Raw genomic sequence first — 25,223 nt, forward strand, 5'->3', positions numbered from 1 at the left:
TTTATATGGGAAAAATTGCACACAAAAAAAACGCTATGCTACACTACAGAATGGAATGTGTTTGAGGTAAAACTTTCGCCGCACATGTGCACGTGCACCTTTTCTTCAAAGCCTGCCGTGAGAAGAGCCGTGCTGCGCGGACCGATGTTTCCGGGACATATTTTTAAGATCTCGGTCGGCGGTCGTGATTTAGAGCAGCGGCGGTTCGTCTTTTGTTTTAGCGCTAATGAGCGCCGTGGCGTGCGCCAAGGAGGACCTTGCTGAAGGGGGCGACGCTGGGAACCAGAGCCGAGCCAAAACTGCTGGCGCCGGCCTCACATGGCGACAATCTGGATGGGGCGGGGTCTTTGGGGATCAGAGCGCGCCGCCGTCTTCAGCACTCTTTCCCGTGGGACCCTTAAAGTATGGGGGAAAAAAAAAGTTGATCACCAAACACCAAACAGGATACCACTAAACCGTTGTGAAAAATAGGTCACACACTTTTCCAGCCTTATGTTATCCAGCTAATTATGAGAGTTGATCAATATGTGTCCGGAATTCTTAAGAAGGAATTCTCCTATAATGCTTTAATTCCCATGTCCGCTCACAGATATCAGCAACCACTGTCTACCTCCCAGTCATTAGGCTAACCAACGGTAGTCTCAATTCCCAGCCCAGTGTCTTAAATCCCCTTCCTGCCATAAGTGGCCATGTTTCCTTCTTGTAATTGCAACCAGCCGTTTGGAATCAGGCCTGAATGGTTGTCTAGGTGTTAATTGGTTTGAAGGACTGCTAACAGGAGACAAACAGGAGAAAGGTGAATTAGGCCGGTGCATGTGGCCCATAAATAGCATGGTGTGGCCTGGGTGCTGTCAAGCCTTGTTTGGAGGTGTTCTGGCTTATGTTGTCCATTAGGTGGCTCCTAAGAAAAGACACACACACACACACACACACGCACACGCATACATCTGAACACACGTCTTCTTGTGTTTTATCTCTGTGATGACATTCTTTTTGACTTCCATTCATTCCATTCACTCCCTCTTATACTCAACTCCAAGTCATCCTCCCTTTATACCAAAGTAAAGAGGAACTTCCTCCTTGTGCCATCATCTTTTCATTCTTCCGTGGTCACCACAGTCACCCTCAGCTCCAGGCACACAATTAATTCATAAAGTCCTCTATAAAACATGAGCTGGAGTGGAAACACAGTCACGCAGCACATGGAAAGCTCACACTTGCCCACCTCTGCCTTTATGACTTGTCTCTGACTGTGAGATTGTGACACTCTTTGTGGAAAGCCATTTTGCAGAGGTTGTTATCCTTTATTATGGAGAACGTATGGGCAGCGGTTGCAGTTAGATATTTCACATTACACAGCATCTTATTCTCTCAAGTAATTGAGTTCTGACCCCTGCTAGTGTCTAGTCCAATGCTTTTCAAGTACTGGCTCGATAGCTTGAGTTGAAGTAAAACCTCAGAATTTTGTGTCGGTCATGACACTATCTTCAACAGGAGGATAATTTGATACAGCATCTCTGACAATCGCCTAAATCTGTCGACTTAGAGACTCAAGCCCAACTGAAGATAGTCACCTCAACACAATTCAGTGCCTGACCCTCCAACAAACCTCTATCCAAAGAGGTTTTATTTGGAGTACTCTTCTCAAGTTGCTCGATGTTTGAAAGCATTAAATAACTGTGCAAAAGTATACTTTGGCCCTCTCCGTGTCTGCTTGACAGCTTTCTTTTCACGGCGTCGAAAAAGATTTCTTTTGCAGAAGCCATGTTCTCTTTGGCTTCAGCGTTGTGTGGACAGGTTTTTACATACACGTAGAATGTGTCAGGAATCTCTTGTTTAACAAGTGTCACGCGGTGTCAGAGGCCGGTGTTTCCCTGCAGAGAAATCCGCCGATTCTGTTTCTCGAAAGCCGCAGCTTACACGTCTTGTGAAGGGGGGGATTATGCTCTCGGGAGGCTTTCTGTTGCACCTCGAGACGCCGCCGCCGCCCAGCCCGCCTGCCAAGGCCTATTCGCTACGCAGATCAGCTGTCCACCTGCTAGAAGAGCTGACATTTTGGCTCCAGCTGCGCGCTCCAGTTTCCAAGGGGGCCTTTGAGAACGGCTGGGGGGATTTGCAGCTGTGTACGACCGAGGGGAAGCTGGAGCTCCGGCTGGTGTTGGCATGGCGTGGCACGGAGCAGGCTTGCGCTGCTCTGGCCAGAAACACTTGCCTCTCTGTTGTAGAGGGATAAAGCGTGAATGAAGAGCTCCCTCTCTCTCTCTCTCTCTCTGTGTCAAGCACTCTTTTTCTTTTTTGCCTGTTTATCTCTCATTCTCTCCCACGCTTAATGTCTACGCCTGCCTGGCTCTCTCAATTTCTGCCTCTTTAGTCTCATTATGGGCTCATCTCTTTACCTCCGCGCTGTTTCTGCATCTGAAGCATCAAACACACACGCATGGTTGTCTTCTACTTGTGAGGACCTTCCATTGACTACGTTCATTCCCCAACTCCTAACTCTAACCTATAGTCTCACTACTACACCTTACCCTAACATAAACCTAATCCTAATTCTAACCTTAACCCTAAATCACTTCCACTCACCCCTAGTTTCGGCCCTTTCCTCTGTCAGCCACTGGCTGCCTTAGCCACGGCAGTCTAATAGCACCGCAAATGAACTGTAAGGCTTCAGTGGAGAAACTCATTTATCGCTCCATATTCAGGCGATGAACTTTCCAAGACCAGCAGCAAAAAAATAAATAAAATAAAACGTTGAACCCGTTGAGATTGGCTGATTCATTCACACGATTCATAGAAAGGGAAATGAGCAAACGGTGATGTGGAGGAGGCCTGTGGTCAAGGTCGGGTTTTTGTGTGAGGGACAAAGAGAGAAAGACAGTGAAACAGAGAGTTAGAGGGAGAATGTTAGCATCAACAGAGCCAAAGACACAGATCCAGGACATGCAGAGAGACAGAAAGCAGTAGACGATGACATAGATAAAGAGACAGAGAGCAAGAGAGAGCAGAAGCCAAAAAAAAAAACGATAAAGGGCATAAAGAGAAAGAGAGAGATGAAGGTTGGACAGAGAATAGCGGGGAAGGTGAGTGATCAGTTTCTGCGTTGGTTCTCAGGTTGTGAACGGAGGAGAGGTGCAGAGCCTCTCCTCTCCCCCTCCATCACCAAGCCTCTGACAGCGTGATCCAGCGGCTGATCTACAGTCACGCCGCCGCGCGCGAGCCGGCACCGAGCTCTCAGCCGCCCTGTGAAGTGCAAATCTTTATTTTACACCTCTCCATCTATCTCTCTTTATCTCCCTCTTCATCCCACGGCTGAAGTTCTGTTCTGTGGTTTGTGTAACCCTCCGAGTTCTGGGGCGAGCGTGAACGGTTGGGCGTTTTTTTTTTTTTTTTTTTCACCACTGTGTTCTGCCAAAGTTATGCGTTGTGTATCAGAATGATTATAGCCTCCAGGCGTCTTCCTCTTGCAGCTACTTGATAAATCTCAAACTCGGGGCCAAGTCTTGATGGGATGTATCCGCGATGACTTTACCAGCAACGTATATATCATTTTGATCTGTCGGCAGCTCACTGTAATTAAGGTGCCTTTGTATCTGTGGTGCTGACTGACAAGTGCAGCCAAACGCCACCGATAAATCATGACAGGCCGGTGTGTTGCCAAAATACTGCACACACACGCATAGACACACTTCGGTAGATAAACTGTCACACTGTCGACCTCATATAGACACACACACACACACATATGCACCTACACAGACATATAGACACACACACATACTGTAGACACACAGACACAGACGCAAACACGTAGATACACAGACACATAGGAACACACACGCACGTTAACACACACACACGCACACACAGACACATAGACCTACCCTTCATTCCTTCCAAGCGACAGACAGAGGGAGCTGCTGTTTCTCTTTGTGTGTGTGTGTGTGTGTGTGTGTGTGTCTGTGTGTGTGTGTAAACTCTGCCCTGGAGAGGGTTAGTGCATTGCCCTAGTTTGCGGAGTGGAGAGGAGACAGCAGTAAACCGTCGCTGTGGTCTGCCCCGCGGCCCGGGCTTGTCATCAACACTGCCAATTAAGCGTTGATTAGGAGGAGGAGCCGCACCGCCGACAGCTAGCGGCCCAGTGCCAAGACTCCGGCCCCGCCCCCGTTCACCCCACCCCCACACACACACCTCCGCCATTCCTCCCTGCCGTCTCAGACTCCCCTCCACCTTCCCGATCCCTCAGCCGCACCTCCGCTCACTCCTACGCTGCAAAAAAAAAAAAAAAATTTTAACAAGTCGTTTGGTGTGTAAATCTTGTCTTGAAATCTTGTTTACCTTTAAAACGAGTGAAAAAAATCTGCAAGTTGTGTGGGATAATTTCTCTTTTATCCAATGCTGTTTCGCCTGATTTGAGAGTGTTCTTGACAGTATCTTGAAATGAGGCAGATCACTCCACAAGCATCAACATGGTTTTTCTTTTCTTGATTTAAGAAGTTAATTTGCATTGGAAACATGTGAAACTATCTCACACCACTGGCAGGTTTTTTCACTTGTTTTAGGAAAAATACATTTTTAAAACTCAACACTAGACTAAAGGATGGATGTTTTTTTCGCAGTGGACCGTTCAGTCTGAAGGAGTCCTCCTCGCTCAAGCACCTCTCGCCTCTCCTCACACCTCCAAAACCCCCGCCGCCCCTCGTCTAGCTCGGCCTCACCCAGAATTAGCGTGCCTTCTGTCTGGCTGCAGGCCTCGGGTTTGCCCCCCTCCCCCCCCCCTCCCGGTCTCCCAACCTCCAGCCTCCACCCGGCTCAGCCCAGATCAGTGCTCTGCTCAGCCCAGCACAGCTTCTCAAGGTTGGGCCAAGGAGAAACCGCAGAAAGGCAACTCCTGCCATCTGTTTTATTTGGAACCCGACCCACGCCTGGCCAGGTACAGTAAGGAAATGGTGCACTACCTAACATCATATGAGCTAATGTAGACATGGTTTTTAGAAGGGAACGTAAACTACTCCTCATTTGTCAAAGGAAAGGCCGGTGTTATCAGTGTGTCGCTTGTTTTCACAGCTGATGCTCGAGGAAAGTGTGAGAAATACACAGGCTGACGTGGCTTGGCATAGTTCTTTTGTTATTTCTTCACTGGGGTCGGCTTTGGCACCAGTGGCCCCTTGAGAACGTGGTCCAACCCCCGCCGAAACCTCGACACCAGCAATAACACCCCATATCCTCCGCCAATTAGTCTTCCTCCGCATCTCTGACAGCCGCAGCATTTTCCTTTTCAAACAAAAATATTGTTCCTTTCCCCCCCCCAATAGGAGCCAACCAGTCATGGGAACCTTCCGGCCTCCGCGCAAAACGTCCCGCCCTCTTCCCCAAGGTCGTCGAGCCGAACTAACCTGTCCCCCTCGCTCCGCCGACTTCACCGGCGACGTCTTCATCTATCACAGCCTTGATAAGGGGTGTCTTTAATTACCCTCACATCTCACCCCTCCCCCCTCTTCCCCCTCCTCCAGTGGATCTGTATCTCTTTTCTCTCCCTCTAACAGACTTCCATCCATCCATCCATCCATCCTTTAAAGATCCCTCCCAGGGAAGGGGCTATAGCGTGTCACTGTCCCGGCGCTCGGGACTCGGTAAGTCGATCCAACAGGAAATCAATAGCAGGGCCTAATGCTGAATAATTGAGGTTACGGGAGTTCAGCGGCGCTCCCCAGACATACACCCCCCCTCCACCCCCTCCACCCCGTCTTGGAACCTCCCATTGTGCACGGGGTGGGGCGCGGCGTGTCCTCGTGTCCCTTCTCCTCTCACACTCAGTTGCACAGAGAAATGTGTTTGACTTACTCGACTGAAGAGTTAAACGCCACATTCATTGCTCCTTGAGGTTGCGGTTGGATTCCCCCCCCCCCCCCCCCCAATTCGGTCGCAGGTTGATTGTTTTGTACCTGGAGGGCTTATCCGGTGTGGGTAAAAATTCAGATTGCGGCACTGAGCGGCTTGCTGCTGGCCTGCCTAGACAGATTTCTGTCATGTTTCTTTGGGTAGGTTGATGTGCAAAAAAAAACTGCACTTTGAGAGATCTGAATGGCTGCAAGTGCACAAACCCATATTTTAATTTGAAGTGTCTTGACATCTACTCATCAGTGATACCACAACATTGCATCACCGCCTTTCACTGCCTGACAGTGCCAAGCAGTGGCAAAGAAGGCAGGAGAGAGTGCAATTACTTGCGAGGCACTTGGTGTGCGAGATGCACTAGAGGGCACAAGCTGCCTTGCTAAGACACCAGCTTGTGTTTTGGAAAGAGCTGAGAGGGTGAGCCGAGAGGTGGAACTCTATTCCGAAGGGGGTTATGCCACAGAACAGAGAGGGATGAGGCGTCTACTGAGAAGAAATGGAATTGGTTTCACCTCCCCTTGTGATGAATGGCGAAATAAAAAAAATGGAACCTATTTACTCTGCGGCGTGTTTGATTCGGGCGCGTGTCTGCAGCATGAGCAAGTGGTTTTGTCATTTGTGGGAGGATTGTACTGTCAGTCATCCGCGTTTTGTTTACACTGTTTTGACAATTTCTGTACTTTTCAAGTAAATGCACTGAGATTTGAGTTTATTCAGTTCTCAGCCGTCAATGCTTTGTCTGTCAGTGTTTATGTACCAGCCAAATCCTGTCAGTATCAGTTGATTCTTGACAAATAAGTGCGCTGGCCCGTTCTTCTCCCAGAATGGGTAGCAGTCCCCCCTGACAGACATAGAGATAAATAGAAAGACCAACTGGGGGACATGCCTACACTCTGTCACACCTCATCAGCACCCAGCTCACACACACACACTGCAGCTATGATAGGCTAACTGGGAAGCTGTATTCAGTGTGTGTCTCTGTGTGTCTTTGGTTTCTTTCCAAACTTCAGACTTTACAGTAGCTGCTAGCCCTCTTGTCACTGCTGGAAAGGTGCATGCATGTCTGCAAGGAGCTTCTATCAGGCTCCAGGGTGGCTGTCAGCCTCTACATGAAGCCTACACACACACGCATACACACTTGTACACACACACACTTGTACACAGCCAGAGCCCCGGTGCCTTTGAGGTGTGGAGCTCCATGAAGCGATGTGCTTGGCTAAGGCCCATGGCAGCCAGGAAAACAGCATGGAGAGGAAGAAGCGGCAACAAAACCACTCAACATCTCGGCAGCCCGTGTCCTTGTTATTGAGTGTCAAGCTTCACCTCCTTTTTTTTTCTCTTCTTTTTGTGCCATGCAGGGTGTTGGGGTATAACGCAACTGCGGGGTTATCTTGCTGGTTTTACACTCGCTCCAGAGAACACCCTCCTGCCTTGTTCATGCCCCGACGCCTCGGGCTAAAAGTTCCTGTCCTTGCAGAACCCCTCTTCTCTCACACTGCTGCATAAAATCCATTTCTGGATGCCAAAATTATACATAATAAACAAACACCCTCTCACTTTTTGCACATAGTTTTTTATTATATCATGCTAACATGCACTCAAAATTTGCTGAAAATGCCCTTATGATCCCTTGTCTTATGAGCACCACTTCAAGTAAAGCGTTTCTGAATTAATATACTGTACTGTACATACATATAATACATAACAGTAATAGAGAGGAGAATGGAGGAAGAGTGGATCCTCACAAATGCTTATCGCTGTCATCAACACTCACATCTGTCACACACAATGTGAGAAGGCATCCCCTCACGAGTGCGCGCACACACACACACACACACACACACACACACACACACACACACACACACACACACACACACACACACACACAGTGCTGGTGTTTTGTCTGTCAGGTTTTGGTTGTTGGGTACACTGCTATAATTGCTCTCTCTTAGTCTAACAAACTGGTCGGTAAGCTGTTCTCCCACAAAGCAAGGCCTGTGTCTTCTGTTATAGGCAAAATGCCATTTCTTTGTTGTCTTTCCGTGTGTGTGTGTCTGTGTGAGTGTGTGTGTTTGTGTTCCTTCTCACATTGTGTGTTTACCACCCCCCACCCCCCACCCCCCTCCCGTCGATAAGCATCCACTCTCCCTCTCTCCCTCCTTCTCTCCTTCTCTTCCTCCCTCTTCGTTTCCTCTCCCTCCAGGCTAAGGCCACTCAGGCCTGCAGATGGCAGATAATGACAGTGCCGTCCCCACTGGCTAGTGGTGTGTGTGTGTGTGTGTGTGTGTGTGCGTGTGCGTGTGCGTGTGCGTGTGTGTGTGTGCGACTTGGGTGTTGGCTCTGCCTAGTGCTCAGTTCAGTGCCAACAGTGGGGCATTTAGCTCCTCTTGGCCATCTTCTGACTGGCTGACTGGTTGACTTACTGACTGGCTAGTTGGCTGACTGAATACCTGACTGGCTGCAGTGGCTTGCCACTGGCTGACTTACTAGCTAACTGACTGATAGGCTGACTGGCTAACTGGCTTAAATCCTCATTTAAAATCAATTTTTTGTCATGTGTGACCCCATCATTTCAATCAGATGATCAGGTTTTGATTACTAGGATCACACACCGACTTGTCCTAACTCAAACAGCACAAATTGGACACGCCATTTTCAGATAAAGGTTTGGCTAATGGTTAGGTTTAGACAACTAAAACAACTTGGTTAAAGTTAGGGAAAGGCTTTGGTCATGGTTAAATAAGACAACTTTTGCTAAAAATTAAAATTCGACTCACTGTAGAAATCTTCGTTGTCCAAGCTGGGATTTGAACCCCGTTCACCTGCATTGAAGGTAAACACATACACCCATCCAACCACCCTTTCTTTCCACCACACTACTTCAATGTGACGCTACTTTTATAGTTATGCCTCCTTCACATATCCCTTTTGTGCTGGGAACATGTCATTCTCTTACTTTACGTGCACAGAGCACGTATTTGCATTTTCGACTTTGTCCTTATTTCATGAAATTTCAGTAGACCAGGCGGTGGGTCTGTTTGTGTCTGTTTGAAGGACCACAGGTGATGTTCCAGTGTCCTTTCCCTTCAGCCTGTCCCTGCTTGTTGTCTCTGCATGTGAGGGAAAAAAGAGTTTACATGGTGCTTCACTAATACACTGTCCAGCTGCCCTTGCTCTGCTCTGTGAAGTGTGTGTGTGTATACTTGCCACCATGTTTGCAGCAAAATAACCACCCAGCAAAAGTGGTTTATTGCTCTGTTGTTCTTGGTGGGGCGGTAATCACAAAAGCACACACCAAATATTTCCTCAAGAACTCCTTACAGTGATAAGAGCTAGTGCAAAGAGAGTTAACCTAGCTGTTACCTGATTCAGTAAAACAAAGGTCTGAAACACTTTTAACACACTGAATGCATTACTCTCCAATGGAGGGTATTTCCAATGTGAGAATCCATTAACACTGTTTCATTATGTTGTGATGAAGGTGTCATATGTTGGACTTGTTCTACTTATGTGTTGATAATGAATGTGCAAACTAAAACCAATGTTGTCTTGCCTGTTTATACTAGCTCTTAGACGTTTTTGCGATGAAAACATTTGATCAGTGAATCATATATGACGCGAAACCCAATCAGTAACCAAACAGAAACACATGCATTATGGATTTAGTTGAGTCCCGTTGTTAGAGTTGCTCTCAGCAGCCGAGCAGATGGAGGTCTTTGTTTTGAAGTGTATTTTACATCGGTTCAAAGTGCTTCTTTTTGCATACCAAACAGTCCGCGCACACAACCGGGCTCTGTTGTTGGTCCAAAGGCCATCTATGCGGGAAGCCAACACCCTCCAATTGACAGCGGTATACGCACCTCAAAGCCGGGAGGTCGTGCTTAATCACTTTATGTTTTGATCTGTACCCATGGGGTGGGGGTGCGGTCTGAATCAGACATGAGATTGCAGGGGGGTTGCTTGGCAGGTACAGCTCATTCTTCTCACTATTCACTGATCCTGATGTCTTCCTTTCAGAGAATAGATTAGCCGAGGCCCATGAACGATACGCAGCTCTCTGACCCAAACACTGATTAAAAGGCCAACACAACATAGAAAATGTATACAGTGATTTAAAGGAAAAATCCACTCTAAGACACTTAAACACCATTATATAGGGAGAAATCCATGGAAGAGGCAGGGAGACCAATTTCTCCACCAACAGTAGCCTCAATAGACCAGAATGCAATGCAGCCACAAGACATGTTAAGTTTTATGTGACTTGACAGGCATTCTGGGAAATGTAGGAAATCACTAACTGAGGCACCACTAGATGAAGCAGGTGGAGGGAAAATGGGTATTACAACAAGGTAAATTACAAAACTTTGTCACAAAATAACTCCTTGAATGCATTTATCATCATTTCTAACAGTGTAAATGTATCTGAGGATGGAAACCTTTCTTTAGCCTCTATGAACATACATGAAGCTTTAGCCTATGAGTTGCTTACAGTTATTAAATGCCTTTATTTCACTGGCTGATAGTTGTGTTGTTTACACCCCGATGATGCATTCATTTTTCTTCATGCTACAATTTAGCCAAATCAATACAGGATGGCTAACTTTTGTCAAGAATGGATTCTTCATTGATTTTTCTAGTGGACATAGCGGTTGATAACTCGCAGATGTGCCACTGAGAGAAACAGAAACTACTTTAAACTTGTGCAGTGAGGATGAGAAGACGATCACAATGCTTAAGTTATCACTTCTGGTTAATGACCGGGGCTTGCCTTGTTAAAGATATGAAACACTTGATTTCTATCCGCCTCGACTACAGAGAATGCATGGCCTTGTCAAGGATACCGCCCTCCCTTTCTCTCCCTGCCCTCCTCTCTCCTCCACTCCTCATTCCCTCCATCTCTTTCCACCAGGGAGGCCTGAAGTGTTTGAAGCTTTCCCTTTTTTCTTTCTCCCTCTCTCTCACTCTCTCTCCCTCTCTCTCTCTCTGTGTCGAGGTCCCTGGATGTGGAGTTTTTAATTACTCTCTCCTGGCTTTGTGCATAACCAATGAAAGATTGAAGGGCACTTCCCTCTGAAAGGCACTGTTAGAATATGGGTTTTTCTAATGCCACCGCTTTAGGAGAGGAATACTAATACACAACCTATGTGTTTGTGTGCTTTTTTTGTGAGTGTGTCCGCCCTTGTGTGTGTGTGTGTGTGTGTGTGTGTGTGTGTGTGTGTGTGTGTGTGTGTGTGTGTGGTATGTGTGGGTGGGTGGGTATGCTCACGTATTCATATCTGTGCGTGTTTGTGTATTTGCAAGCCCCCAGACAGACAGTCTGGCCGTTGTTTTGCATGTGAATCAGGGCTAGGGGAGGAAAGGCATTATTAGATTGCTGTGTAGCGTGGGGGCGGGCTGGATGAAGACGGGGCAGCAGGTAGGTTCATTTGATGGATTAGATTTCCTTAAGGCCGTCTTGTAGGGTGTGACACCTCAAGGTGCCTCCGGCAACTCCGTTAAGACGGCAAAATGCATCGAGGGAGGGGTTGGAAATCAATAGCGGATATCATAAACAAAAGATTAGCTTGCACAAACACTTGCCTAGCACAACCTAAAAGTACGTCCAATAAAAGTAAAGTGCAGTGGAGTAACTCAGAACACACTGTGATCTGGAGGTATATTTTAGACCCAGTTTTTCTAAGTGAACTGAAACTAGATAAGCTCTAAAAATGAATACATTTGCACCTAGAATGGAACAATTAGAATGATTACATTTAAAAGTGTCGACGCGTTGATGGAACAAGATTAATCCAGTATTATTCCAAGGTCCTTCTCAGTATTAATTAGTGTCAGGCGATTGACGATCATTTAGCCCAGCGGGGTCACGGGATGCTTATCATGTTTCTTGCTTTCTTACCGAGACCCACCCTAATTGCTTTTGTGAATATGTCATCATTTTTCCCTCCCTCTCCTCTCCCTCCTTTCCCTCCCTCCCACCACACTCTCTCTCTCTCTCTCTCTCTCTCTAATTCCAGCTCCTAGTTGCAGGGAGTGAAGGTCTTTTTGCGTGGTTGAAAAAAAAAAAAAAAACACAGTTATTTATTTCCCGGGGCTGAATGGGGATTGAAATTGTACAGATGACCAGAGGTTTTAAAGGTATTAATATACACGGCAGCGCGGCACGGGGGCTTATTAGGCATTTTTCCATTCTGTCAGCACTGCGTAGGTAGCGCTCGCACGGGGCGCCCCTAATACGTGCGAATTCATTTCCCCCAACGCGGGGGGAGAGAACTTCAAAGGCAGGGACGAGAACTTGGCCAAGTGGATTTGAAAGGGATGAGTCTCTAATCTGGTTAAACTTTGCTTGCTCTGTGTATTTTCTCACTGCCTCTTCTCCTTTTCTTTAACACCCCTCCCCCCGTCGTATTTTTTTTTTTTTTTTCCACCCCTCCAGCGGTGAAGCTACCTTTGCGAGCCGCGTTCCCTTTTTCTCTTTGAGAAATGCAAAAGACGGAAATGATGACTTCATGTTTTAGCGAGAACAGCGACCGTAAACCAATCTTTCGGCCTCGCGTCTGCTTGTTTTGGGGATTACGTTCCTTTAAGCCCGTCATCTCAAGCACCAGCACCCCCCTACCCCCCTACCCCCCTACCCCCCATCCCCCTCCCCTCCCCCGCCACCCTCAAACATCGTCGGCGTTCTAAATGGAAGAGGATGAATTTCATATGTCGCAGCATCTTTACGCATTACATTTCCTTTGCGGCCGGGTGCGTCATCATTTCAGGTCTTGCCTTAGTAAGCCTTTCGGGGGGGGGGGGGGGGGGCTCTCCCCTCGCTTTGTGCGCCCCCCACAACCCCCCACCCCCCCACCCATGACAGCACCTCTGAAATATGCATATGTTTCCGAGCGCCGCGGTGGGCGGGGGGGGGCATTCGAGAGGTTATTCAGAGTGCTGGCGATGGCAGGCCCGAGTGTTCGGGACCTATTCTCTGAATATTTGATGGTCTTAATGAGCAGGAAAAATACAGGACTAAGCACTTTGTTGGTGTGCCCCGACTCACGGCGTGCGAGAAATAATGGACGGACGGGGGCGGGGGGGAAGGATGAAATATTAAAAAACATGCTGTGTGATAACAGCACGAGGAGGCAGGTGCTGCTTCTCTGCACTGGTCTGTTCATCATAATGTTTCCTTCCTGTTTCCTTAGACGGTCCAAGTGCATTTTGGGATATGACAAGCCCATGCACTGTCCTATCTCTGGAGTGGAGAGTGTGCCATATGGGGGTTATATGGTGCTGATGTGGCCATAAGGCATTAGGTAGCAGGCTGTCTGTCCGCACAGAGATAGACGATAATATTCCTACTTTTTTGATGGATCTTTGAAGAATCTGTGACTGATAGATGGAGAGTTTGGTAGTTGGAGGGGTGGAATGGCTGGATGGATGGATGGATGGATAGATGGGTGGTGTATAGATGAAGGATGGCAGCCCATGGCTATTACTCAACGAGTTTAGAGAGTCCTTGGAGTTTCTGGTGGAGTAAGTGGCTTTCACAGTTTCCACCGCTACAGTACTTGAAATAACATCGCGCCCCCAGTGCCCTTGCATTAAAATGATGATAAATGATAGGGGAGGGAGATGAAAACTGGCCTGTGTGTGTGTGTGTGTGTGTGTGTGAGAGAGAGAGAGAGAGAGAGAGAGAGAGAGAGAGAGAGAGAGAGAGAGAGAGAGAGAGAGAGAGAGAGAGAGAGAGAGAGAGAGAGAGAGAGAGAGAGAGAGAGAGAGAGAGAGAGAGGAGAGAGAACCATTGCATAGTCTAGGTTTAACACAACTAAAGCCAATAATGTGTTTATTCATTAAACTGATTGGTACATTTTGGTGACCCAAGACTCATTCCCTGCTCCTTTTACCTAACAACAACTATCAAACACATTCTCAGAGACTACATAGACCTACACACATCTTGCACACACACACACACACACACACACTTGTAATACAGATCACCCATGTGCCCTTCAGCAAGACATTGAACCCTACTTGCTTTGTCATATTAAGTCACTGGATTAGAGCGTCAGCTAAATGACGGAAATCGAAAGACATCAGCTCATTAGAGTAGTGATCCGTTCTAACTTGTTTTCCTTTAAACTTCCTTTCATTGCCACACAGCCAGTTTCACACGCAATTTGTTCGTCACTCCTTTACAACACTCATCAACTTCAGCCCAACAGTGAACCTTACCCCCCTTCCTTCAAGGTCGCTAACCATGACTAGCAGGCCAGGAGTGTATCATTGTAACTCCATCGATCATGACGGTAATGAAATCGATGACTAGTGGCAACCAGGCGAAGTCGGGAAGGCTCGCCTGATTTACTTCATGAGGCTTGAATACTTTAGTTTGGCTGTGACATTGATTTCCCAGCCCTCTGTGGTCCCTCCACTGTGACGTCTTACGGTTTTATATAAAACAGTTATTGCTACAACACACTTGAACATGGTTTCCGGGAAACCGCATGAATGCTTCGACTAAAAATAGGCATGTAGTTGGACGCTGTGTACGATCTGTACATCGACACTGATGCTTGAAGACCAGCTCGTAGATTCTTTAAAGGTTGTGAGAGAAAGTAATCACACATATGAGTGTGGTAAAAGAAAGAGGGCGTAAATGGAGAGTAGGAAAGTAGGGAGGGAGAGAGAGAGAGAGAGAGAGAGAGTAAACCCAACTCAGTAATATGAGCCCATTCTTTCTGGTACAATCACAGCTCATTAGTCACACGCCAAATTTCAGTTTTTGGGGAGGGAAAAGAAAGAAGAAAAATAGCGACAGACAAACGACTAAATATTAATCTTGGCTCAGAGGCGTGACTTTTTGTGCGGTAATAAATATTCACGGCGGGGGGTAGCCCTGCACCTCTTTAGATGTGGTCTTTAATTGAAGGTGTGTATAGAGCGGACAGGTCGGCTCGGCTGTGAGAAGCCGTCGCGGCGGGATACGGATTAGCGGCAAGAGCGTCGCGGCGCAGGTGTTACACGCCTCCGGTGGCGCCGCCGGTCGTCCCGCGGTCGTCGTCGGATCGCTCGCCACCGGCCCGGGACGGCTCTTTTGTACCGGTGCCAATCCTCGTGCCCGGGTTCCCTAGCGGATCAGAAGGGGCTGGGTGGCGCCGGGGGGGGGGGGGGGGGGGAGGAGAAAGGAGGGATAGAGGAAAGAGAGGGAGAGCGGGTTGTCAAACAGCTCCTCATCCCCTCCTCAGCTGCTTCCCCTCTCCATCGCTTCTCCCCTGCTCCACCCCGGCTGCCAAAAGCCGGAGGGAGATCAAAGGAGGCCGAACATGAAAGGCATCCCTGAGATTCTGTCTGTTGTTGCCCCCGCTCTCCCCCGCTCTCCCCCGCTCTCCCCCGCTCTCCCCCGCTCTCCCCCACTCTCCCCGGTTACAGATATGGAAAATACGGGATCCCGAATACAGCCTGTGCCCGGGCTGCAGAGACGCCGCGGCCTCATCTGAGTCTCTCTCTCTCTCTCCCTTTCCTTTGACTCTTCTCTCTTCCCCCCTCCCCACCCCCCCAGTCTCTCCCTCTCTCCATGCCTCTCTCCAGCAGCCCTCGGGCTTCCAGGTAGATAGCGCTTGATTGGCAGCCGCTGTGACAGTCAGTGGAGCTGGGTGAGAGTGGATGAGTGTCAGCCTTGCTCCAGGGGCTTAAGGCAGCAACAGTGCTGTAGCACCCTGCTGCAAGAGAGAGAGGCCCATGAAATAAGACTCAGCCAGCTCTTCTCCTCTCTCTCTCTCCTTGCCGTCCTCCAGTGACTTACTCTCTCTCTCTCTCTCTCTCGCTCCTCTCAACTGAGCCAGGTAGGAGCTAAATAGGTTTTTCAAATCGCTCCAGAGTTTATCCCGAGACTGGAAACTGGAACATTTCTTCAGCTCACACGTTCTGTCATGTTCTTTCCTTCTTTCGCTTTCCCACACTCCTCTCTCATTCCCCCCTTTTTTCTCTCTACCTTTGGTTTTGAAATAACCATGCGTTTCACTGTAGGTTGTAGCATCTTGTTATTCGGAGGCTTTTTAAATTCTCTTTCTGTCTCCCTCCACTCTGAATCCTCAGCCTCGGCTGTCACGCCACTTGACAATTAGCCATGCCGTTCCCCGTCTGCACATTGCGAAAAACTTTTTCCCTCCTTTTGAAAAACTTCCGAACACAACTCGGCGCCCGCTCTAGCAGCAGCCACCGGAGGGGGGGGAGGGGGGGGGGGCAGTGTGATAAAAAAAAAAAAATGGAAACGTGAAATCGTCTCAGTTCTAAGTGGCCGTGACCGATTCCCAGACGGAGGGAAAGTGTTTGTGTGATGGCTTTTGCCGCGCGGCCCGCTCCAGCTCTGTCTCAATTCAACAGCAGGAAGCACGTCCCTCTTCCCCCCCTCGGGCTGAGAGTGGCCTCTTCTCCTCCGCGCAGATGGAGGAGGAGTAGGATGGAGAGGGGAACGGGAGAGCGGCAGGACAAGGAGGAAGCTTTAGGGGGTACTTCTCCAAATCTGGCAACCCATGCCTCCTCCAAAGACACTCTGCAGACGTGCGGTGATGATAGGAGTCCAAGATAAATAAGTTTTATATATATATATATATTTATATTTATATCCACATTAGAATTTGTATTTGAAGAGCCTGGAATCGTCTCAGCATAGTTCTTTTTGAACTGAAAAACTATCCACTCATGTCCTTTCCAATTCCTTGTTCCCTCTGTGTGTGTTTGTGTGTGTGTGTGTGTGTGTGTGTGTGTGTTTTGGTCACAGTCAAAACAATTAGCCATACTGCCAACTGTCTGTCATTGCCAGCTCTTCTGGAAATAATAATACAGAAGAGTCAATGAAAATTTCATATCAACATCTTGATGATTTTCAAAGACAGGCAATGGTCTGAATGAAATGAATGAATGTTTCAATATCGTAAAATTCAGCGATTCTACTAATTATGGAAAATAAAATTGTGATCCTCATGTGTTTTTCTCCTTTTTCGTCCACCTGTTTGCCGTCTCTCCTTTCATAAGTGGTAGGGTGAGTAGCGTTTGGCCTGCTGGCAGTCTGCTAAGCATGGAAGCTCCAACAAAACAACAAAAAAAGCCCTCAGATTTCTGGATTGCGGGAACTTTTCATGTCTCTTGTCGGTTTAGGGGCCAAACGAGCGCTTTCAAGAGCCCATAAATATTGAATGCGGGATAAATGCTGGCCCATTCGATTATGAAACGGAGTGTGAGTGTGTGTGTGCGTGCGGGGTGGGTGTTTTAGCTGTACATGTCAGATACCCACAGAGTGCTGTGGAGTGTCTGGTGAAAGGAGGCAAGGCGTAGCAAAGTGGACCTAATTAGAGGGATTCGGAGTGTATTTAAAAATGAATCATGCTTAGCCGCGACACCGACAACAGAGTTCTCCACTTCTCTAAATGGGCAGCTGGCAGGCAAAGGGCTTGTCGGTTTGCTAAATTCTCCTAGCCACATATGAATGGGAGGCCTGATTACTTTGTTATTAATGATTCATTGGCTCGCACATACACTCTGGGAGTGTAAATACCTCTGGGGGCAGCCCTTTACAACCGACTGGGCATCTCTGCATAGCATTTCTTGCCATTCTCTCGCTGCAAAAATGGCCACCCTAATGTCTAAAACCAAAAGTGAGACTCATTCAGTCAAATTGTGGTCCAATGCAATTTCACTCTTCCAATGCAATTTCACTTGTTTCAGGATTTTTTTTGCAGAAACAAGTGTCAATATCTTGAAACAAGGAAGATACAGATATGGCAGATCACCCAACTAATATCAAGAAAATGGCACTTGATTCAAGAAAATTCTTTAGACAAATTCAGTTAGGCTCACTCTATTGGCAGATTTTTTTCATTTGATTTAAGAAAAGCAAGATTTTAAGACTCAATACTAGATTCAGTGACCTTAAGATGGATATTTTTTTGCAGTGATCGGAATACATATCAATATCTATCACTATTCATCCTCATGGCGCCTGCTCAATACACCAGCAAAGCAAAGCTGCGTTAACCCAGGCAAACTTATTCCCTTGGTAATAAACAAAACGTCAGCAAACTACCTCTTCAAAGTGTCTGATTCCTAATATTAAAGCCTTCTCATTTTGCAGCACCGGATTGCCTCTCCGCTCTGATTGCCTCTCCGGAGCGCCGAGCAAATTTGCGTCAAAACCCCTTACAACCTGAGGAATGTCATTTCAAGATCGGAATGGGACGTGATCAGAGTGAAACGGGAGCTTCCCTCAGCGATAGAGTGCATCTCGGGGAATAAATGCAGTCTGCTTTAATTGTGCAAAGCCAGCATGAGAGGTGTCACCGTGAATTACGCCGACGGTAAACCATATGGGCGCGCTCACGGGAAGACATAAATTCAGACACACACACACACACACACACACACACACAAGCATCATCCTCTGTGAACGAATTAAATCAAAAAGAAGAGCAGGGGCTTCTAAACTTGTTTATATGCAGATTTCCCCCCGCGTTGGGGCGAAGAAAAACAGCAAATACATGCAAAAACACTTGTGCTATTTTTACCCGCAGACAAATGCCGCGGCGTCTACACAAAAGCTGTTTGCTTTCAACTGCATCTGACGCTTTCTTTGTTGTTTGCTCCCTCCACACGCGTGGCCTTACATAGCAAGGATTTGTAGGTAGTACAAAGACGCGTACAAAGACGCTTGTATCAACTATGGTATACCTGCTATTGTTGTGTGTGGCACGGCTTGCGTCAGGCTTCTGCTATTGGGTATGAGCGCGGTGCCAGGCGGGAGAAGGAGGCTAATCTTCTTGAATGAGTGGTTTATTGACAGGTTTTACTGTCAATAAACCACTCATACCATACTCGTACCACTCGGCACTGCCACCTCCACCTCTGCAGTCTCTACATCACATTCTCTCTCTCTCTCTCTCTCTCTCTCTCTCTCAGTCCAGCATCCAAAAGGAAAAGCTTGACTGGCGTGTAGTCAGCCAGCTTTGGCTACGCTTGTTGGCCTCATCCCAGTGAAAGAGGACCAAATCTGTGTATGTGTGTGTGTGTGTGTGACAGGGAGAAAAAGAGACAGATAGAGAAACAGTGCAGTGAATGGTAATGTATTCTCTCCCACCTTAAGCCTTAGTGGGTCTCTCTCTCTCTCTCTGTCTTGTGAGTCGGTCGGTGTGCTAGACTCTGATAATTATGGGATGCGGCAGGGAGTTCTCCCTATCTGCCCTGGGAAACGTGGCGACGCATCACCTTTATGGAGATGGAACAGCTGCTCGCTGTGGGAGCCAAACCTGGCAACCCGGAACACACCGTGCTACACGGCTGCAGATGTAGCGAGATTAGACAGGAGTGTGTTCATGTGCGTGTGTGTTACTACTACACTTAGAATAAGAATGAATGAGATGCTTCTGTGCTGCACACAGGCACATGCATCAAACACAGTCACACATACAAACCCATGCAAACACACACACACACACACACACACACACACACACAGACAAAGCCATACAAAAATAACACAGATGCACATTCCCTCCCTCTCGAGTATATCCTTAACCAATCTGTCTTTCTCTCTTTATCCCCCCAACACACATACACACACTCACACACCTCCCTCCCTCTCTTCCTCCAGCTGGTAGCAGTATACGAAGAGCAGGATCCTCACAACGGAGGCGATGGTACCAGCGCCAGCTCCACGGGCACGCAGAGCCCCGAGCCCTTCCCCAGCGAGCTGAGTTCAGCCAGCGTGGCGTCGGCCTTCCAGCCCTACCAGACCAACAGCGAGATCGAGGTCACGCCGTCCGCCCTGCGATCCAGTGAGTCAAGTGAACACGTAACAATGAAAAATACAATCACACCACCAATAATAGTTCACTATTACAACTTAGCAAGTGTCCCTTTGGAGTCCACCTAGACACTACCCTAGAAAAAATGTATTATTTTCTTTTAGAAAAGAAAAAAAAAAAAAAATTCTGCTGTGTTTGTGCTTGTATTACTCTGTGTCAGTAATACTTAGAGTAATTCTGACAATTGGAGAAGAAGCTCCCAAGGCTTACCTTTCAGGAAAGACAGAGATGATGATGCCTGTAGTCACAGGGTAACCATTTTACTTTGGGTATGTCATTTTCAGCCTTGTCTTCAGGAAAAGGGGGAGGGGGGGGGGGGGGGTGCTTTCCCAGGGATTAAAGTAATAGCCTGTGTCATTTTCATATACATAAATGTCCATTTTGCTACTGTACAACTGATTGAGAGTAGCAAAACAGATAGTAATTCAACATATATCTAGTTCATGAAAGCTTTTACATTTGCTGTTCTAAACACCCAGTGTCTGGTAACTCTTACCTGGGGAAAATCCTAAACAGGGCCTATACAGTTCAGAGCTGTGTCTGTTAGAGAAGTACTGTGTGGAGAGTTGACAGACTGTCAGAGCTGTACAGTGTGCCCAGGGAATGACAGTGTGCCGAGTTGGACAGACAGGTGGAAACCGAGACAGTGGAGGGAATCGAGACACAGTCGGATGCTCAATCATGCAAGAGCAGGAACACACATGTACAGAGGAATGTGGATACACACACACACACACACACACACACATTCACTTAGATGTTGCCCATGTCCGCATATTCACATCCCATGAAGTGGAACCAGTGACTTGACACAGAGCTGTCTTGGCCTTCAGAGGACGTCTAAGACATCCAGTACCAGAACCCACACAAGCATAGACACATACACACACATAGCTTCATACTCAATGGACCGATATGAATGTACGACCAGTAGTCTCTGCTCATCCCAGCCTCTCTTGAATTGTCTGTTAGACTGTGGAGATTTATGAAAATTGGTCTCGAAAGCGGCACGATGGCAGACTGAAAAGAAGCCAGTAGCACGGAGTAGACAGGTCAGATCGCTTCAAACAAGCACACTTTTTCGCTTTCTGACTTACTTTCTCGGAACACACAAGCTCAAATACAGCTCTATTATTATGGAAGATGATGTTCCCTGTGTCACCCAGGGAATCTGTTGATTTGGTTCCACCGTTGTTTTGGCCAAAACCCTCAGTGGGGGGCTCTGATCCACAGATCTTCCAATCGACCTGGAATCAGCTGCCCTCCTTTTCACTGATTGCTATGGCTTATTGTGGACATGTTTGTCTCTTTTCACCCCCGCTGAGACAGATGCTGCTGTACTGATGATTAGCCCCTCAAAACTGCCCGTCTTTAGTGGTAGGATGGCCTATTGGTTTGAAAGACCGTCCTTAGTTGAAGCCTCTGTGTTGGCAAGCCTCTGTCCTGCTGAAGTGTCCTTAAGCAAGACACTGAATCCTTACCAGCTCCAGGACTGCTGTTCTGTAGCTGAACCCTGACCTCTGACCTCCCTGGAGGCAGGCAAGCAAAAAGAGAATTTCTCTATGGGGATCAATAAAATATCGCATTATCATTGTACAAAGTCTACATGCCTGTACCATTTGAGCAGTGGGTGGCCAGAGCGGCTGATCAATCCTTGGCATTAGAAGCCCCAGAAATGTATAGTACATCAAATCCAATGATAGATCATCTCATATTGTCACTCAGACACACTTTTCACAGTGAGAGACATGCCATGCCATTGATCTGCTGGACACAGCATGGTTTGTCATGACTAAACCACAATGGAAAGTGTACACAGGGTCTGTCCCACACACACACACACACACACACACACACACACACACACACTTCCTAAGCCAGTCCCTCACAAATGCATGGCTCCATTTTAATGACAGAGTTTGCCACGACGCAGAGGAGCTGATTGCTTTCCACACACTGCATCCTCCGTTGTGATGGGTATATCTATGGCAAAGTTTAATTGGGAGTCCTTGGTTGTTTTATGTCTGCACGGCTCATTGGCTTCTGAGAGATAGTGACAGCGAGACAGATAGGAGAGACAGACAGGGAGTTGGGCTGTAAGCCAGGCAGTTAAGGCCATGATACATGTTTTGTTTTGCAGTATTATGGGCAATGTTGTCAACAACTAAGATATTACTGTTTTCACTATACATTTGTTCCTTATAGACCACATATACTGCCCTCTGATTGTTTCCTAGTTAGCAATTCCTATCACCACTCCAATATTGTCTCAAAAAGTTGTATAATTATATGCGTGTAATGGATAATTGTTCTAAGAGATAGAGAGACAGACAGACAGACAGCCTGGCAACACACACACAGTCAGACAGATGAGCATGACAGACAAACTGAGGCGATGGTCCCTCCAGAGATGCAGATGAGCAAATTACTGGCAGCAATATCCCATATCAGACATCAAAGTGTAGCAGAAGCGCCCTTGGCAGCTGTGCTCTGAGGCAGAGAATTATGGCTATTTAAAATCATCATCTTTTAGAGCCATATTGATTGTTTTTTCCCTCTTACAACTCCCAAACTCCCAAACTATCCACCCCCCTCTCTCTCTCTGTCCTCCACCCCTCCCTTCCCTCTGTCTTGGGAGCCCGTTTTAGATTTCCATGCGAACACATGTGCCGCGCAGGTCAAACTGCTAATAATTGGATTGGAGATGAGATGTAAATTACAATAATGAATGTAATTTTCCCGTAATTATACGGACGCCGGGGCCGACTCTGCCCACTCACCACGAAAGTGTAATCTTTCAGAAGTAAGAGAAAATGTCCGAAACTTTAAATTAGCGCTGAATCGTAATGGTGCCTGTGGCTTCGGAATTGAAGCCTTTGTTCTTTGTTACCCAATGAGTTTTACTGGGGTCCTTTCATATGACCCAGGGGTTGATTTAGTAGTTAGTAGCTGTCAGGCTGCCATTCGTCGAAGTTTTACTGTGTTTAAACACTTTTTTGGACAGTTTATCAGGTATAGGACATAGGAACCTGGACAAAGGGGATTGTGCAACAAATGACCATCCTTTTAATATCCCTTTAAGGCACAGATTAATAGAAGTAAAAGGTTAAAGGGCACTTGTACCAACTGACAAAGTGACGGCTTCACTTCTATGTCTCTTGCACCTGCGGACAAACAAAGAGGAACACAAGGGAGAGGTTTCAATGGGTTCAGATGCAGGTTGTGCCTCATCAGGCTGCTTGTAGTGTTTGTTTGCCTCCCAATCAATGTTCAATCTCGCCCCCCCTTGTCACGATGTTATATAGATATAATGGGAGCCCCTGGCTTTTAATGGTGGAGACCTGGATGTCTGTAGAGTAGTGTACACTCTTTGTACCTCTTTCACATTGGACTAGTGACCCAGGAAATGTGTAGGTTGACCAGCAGTGTGAAAGGCTCGACCTGGGTAAATCAATCCTGCAAATTGACCCTGGTCAAGATCAGGGGTTGAGAGCTGGGTCAAACTAAGCTCCACTTGGTGTTCAGTGCTTAAACAGTTTTCCTCTATGTCTGGAGAATCATGTTGTCCTTTCGATGGCGTTATAAGGTGACAGTCAATAGGCCATTCTCCTGTATAAAGCTTGATGTGAATTGCCTCTTACACGGGATCAGCATTACGTGCTATGTAGACTTTACCCAGGTCACTCTACCCTGGGCATTGGCACTAGAATGGATTCCTTGCCCCCAAGCTCATTCTGGATCTTGGATTTCATATCTCACTGCTTTCATATGCTTGTCGTGACCAAACCTCACACCTGACCATGATTAGCTTTTATAGAAATGGTGGTGTAGCGTCCACCATCCAAAAAGATGCCTGATGATAATTACTCAAGAGACACAAACAGAAGGTGGCAAAAGCCACTCAAGTGCTACTGACAGAGGTTGAAATTACACTGACATTGGTGTGGAGCAGCTTTAAAACACCAGTAACGGTAGGTCAGAGTGATTGCAGTGACACTCTCATGATTGACCCCCTGCTGTCACATCCCCTCTTGTGCAGATCGAACCATCTGGGAGTAAGTAGTCATTTGGCCACTTACAGGGAAGGCATTTACCGCGGGCATCTACACAACTTTCAACCTCATCGGCCGTCGAGCTCTCTCCCCGGTGCCCCTGTTCGTAAAGAGAACCGGTGTGGTGACGAATCGCCCATTTCTCCCTGGACCCTTGGTCCTTGAATCTCTGCGGTGACAGGGTCGCTAGGAGGCCATTAGAGAGATTGCCTGTGGGGAGAAGTGTGGACACCTCTGGAGAGGAAGGCCTTCATCTAATCAATTTGGTTTAGTGGTCCGCCACTGAGGAGGCTCCCTGCCGCCAGCCAAGGCCATATAGAAGTCACTAAGGTGCAGGAGATGCACATTGACACTGACAACACACAACACAAATGCACTTAGCTCATATTGACCGCCGTCCAGATCACCATGAGAGTGGAATGCCTCATCGAAATCCAAGAGAACTTTCTAGAAACACAGGGATATTTCATAAAGACATTATTGTTTATTGATACACAAGTTTGGAGCCAAAAAGCTTGAAGTATTCCGTTAGTTGTGTTCTTTTTAGATCCCCATCATAGATTTGAGCCTTAACAAGTGGACTGCCACTCTTTCCTGGGCTCCCCCAGTGCGTTTGGGTGATATCCAAAGGCAGTGATTGGCCATTATAGATAACCTAACAGGTTTAGGTTTGAACCGCAAGCAGCTAGGTCTGATAGCAGGCCCTGATACTCATCTCTCTCATCTGCCCTCTCCCTCTCTCTCTACCACTCTCTCTGGTATTCTGGACCAAAGGCTCCTCTTCAATCTCTCACTTCAGCGGTGAGCGGAGTGATGCAATACAATCCTGAGGCTTTGATATCAGAAGAATCACAGAGTTGATAACAGTGGCAGTGTGTATCTGCTGATTGGTCTTGTCTGCTGGCGAACCCATCTCACATACATCTCTTCACATCTCTTCACATCTCTCTCTCTCTCTCCCTCTCTCTCACTCTCTTTCTCTCAGTAAAGTCCTGAGAATCTCTCTCTGATCCAAAAGTGATAACACTTCTGCTGATAAGCTTCAATTCAAACTTTAACGCACATGGAATAAGGCCGGGGACTAAATTGAAGTTGAACTAACTTACTAACTTTATGCTGAAAAATCTTGTTTTTTTTTTTTTTTGTGGCACAGCTGTGATTTGTTTACTGTAATACTGTCAGCACAATACTATGATGTATAATTGACTACTCAGCTACTGATCCACCAGGGTGGGAACCTGATCTCAGATCTACTCAACTCTTCTCAGCCTACCATCCACAGCCGCTTTACCTTTGCATAACACTGCTCAAACTAGCTTCAAAAGTGCGTGCTGGAGTGGAGTACACACTCGGTATTGGGGATGCGATCGCCTATATCTCACCCTGAGCAGAAGTTCTCATCATTAGCGAGCAGCAAGCACTTTTAAAC

General features: G+C 47.2%; 1 protein-coding gene across 1 annotated transcript in view; it reads left to right on the forward strand.

The window, feature by feature from the left end:
• Nucleotides 1-25,223, forward strand: part of LOC139657746 (partitioning defective 3 homolog) — a gene marked incomplete at its 3' end in the record, with an annotated part of 222,588 nt that overhangs the window by 98,895 nt on the left and 98,470 nt on the right. Inside the window, exon 3 of the mRNA XM_071535696.1 lies at nucleotides 19,529-19,712. Within this exon, the coding sequence (XP_071391797.1) occupies nucleotides 19,529-19,712 (184 nt within the window). The remainder of the gene's footprint in view (nucleotides 1-19,528; nucleotides 19,713-25,223) is intronic.

Source organism: Centroberyx affinis, unplaced genomic scaffold, assembly GCF_046629955.1.
Source record: "Centroberyx affinis isolate AG114_WGS23_722 - 3 ecotype Tasmania unplaced genomic scaffold, CSIRO-AGI_Caff_v1 ptg002748l_1, whole genome shotgun sequence".
Lineage (NCBI taxonomy): Eukaryota > Metazoa > Chordata > Actinopteri > Beryciformes > Berycidae > Centroberyx > Centroberyx affinis.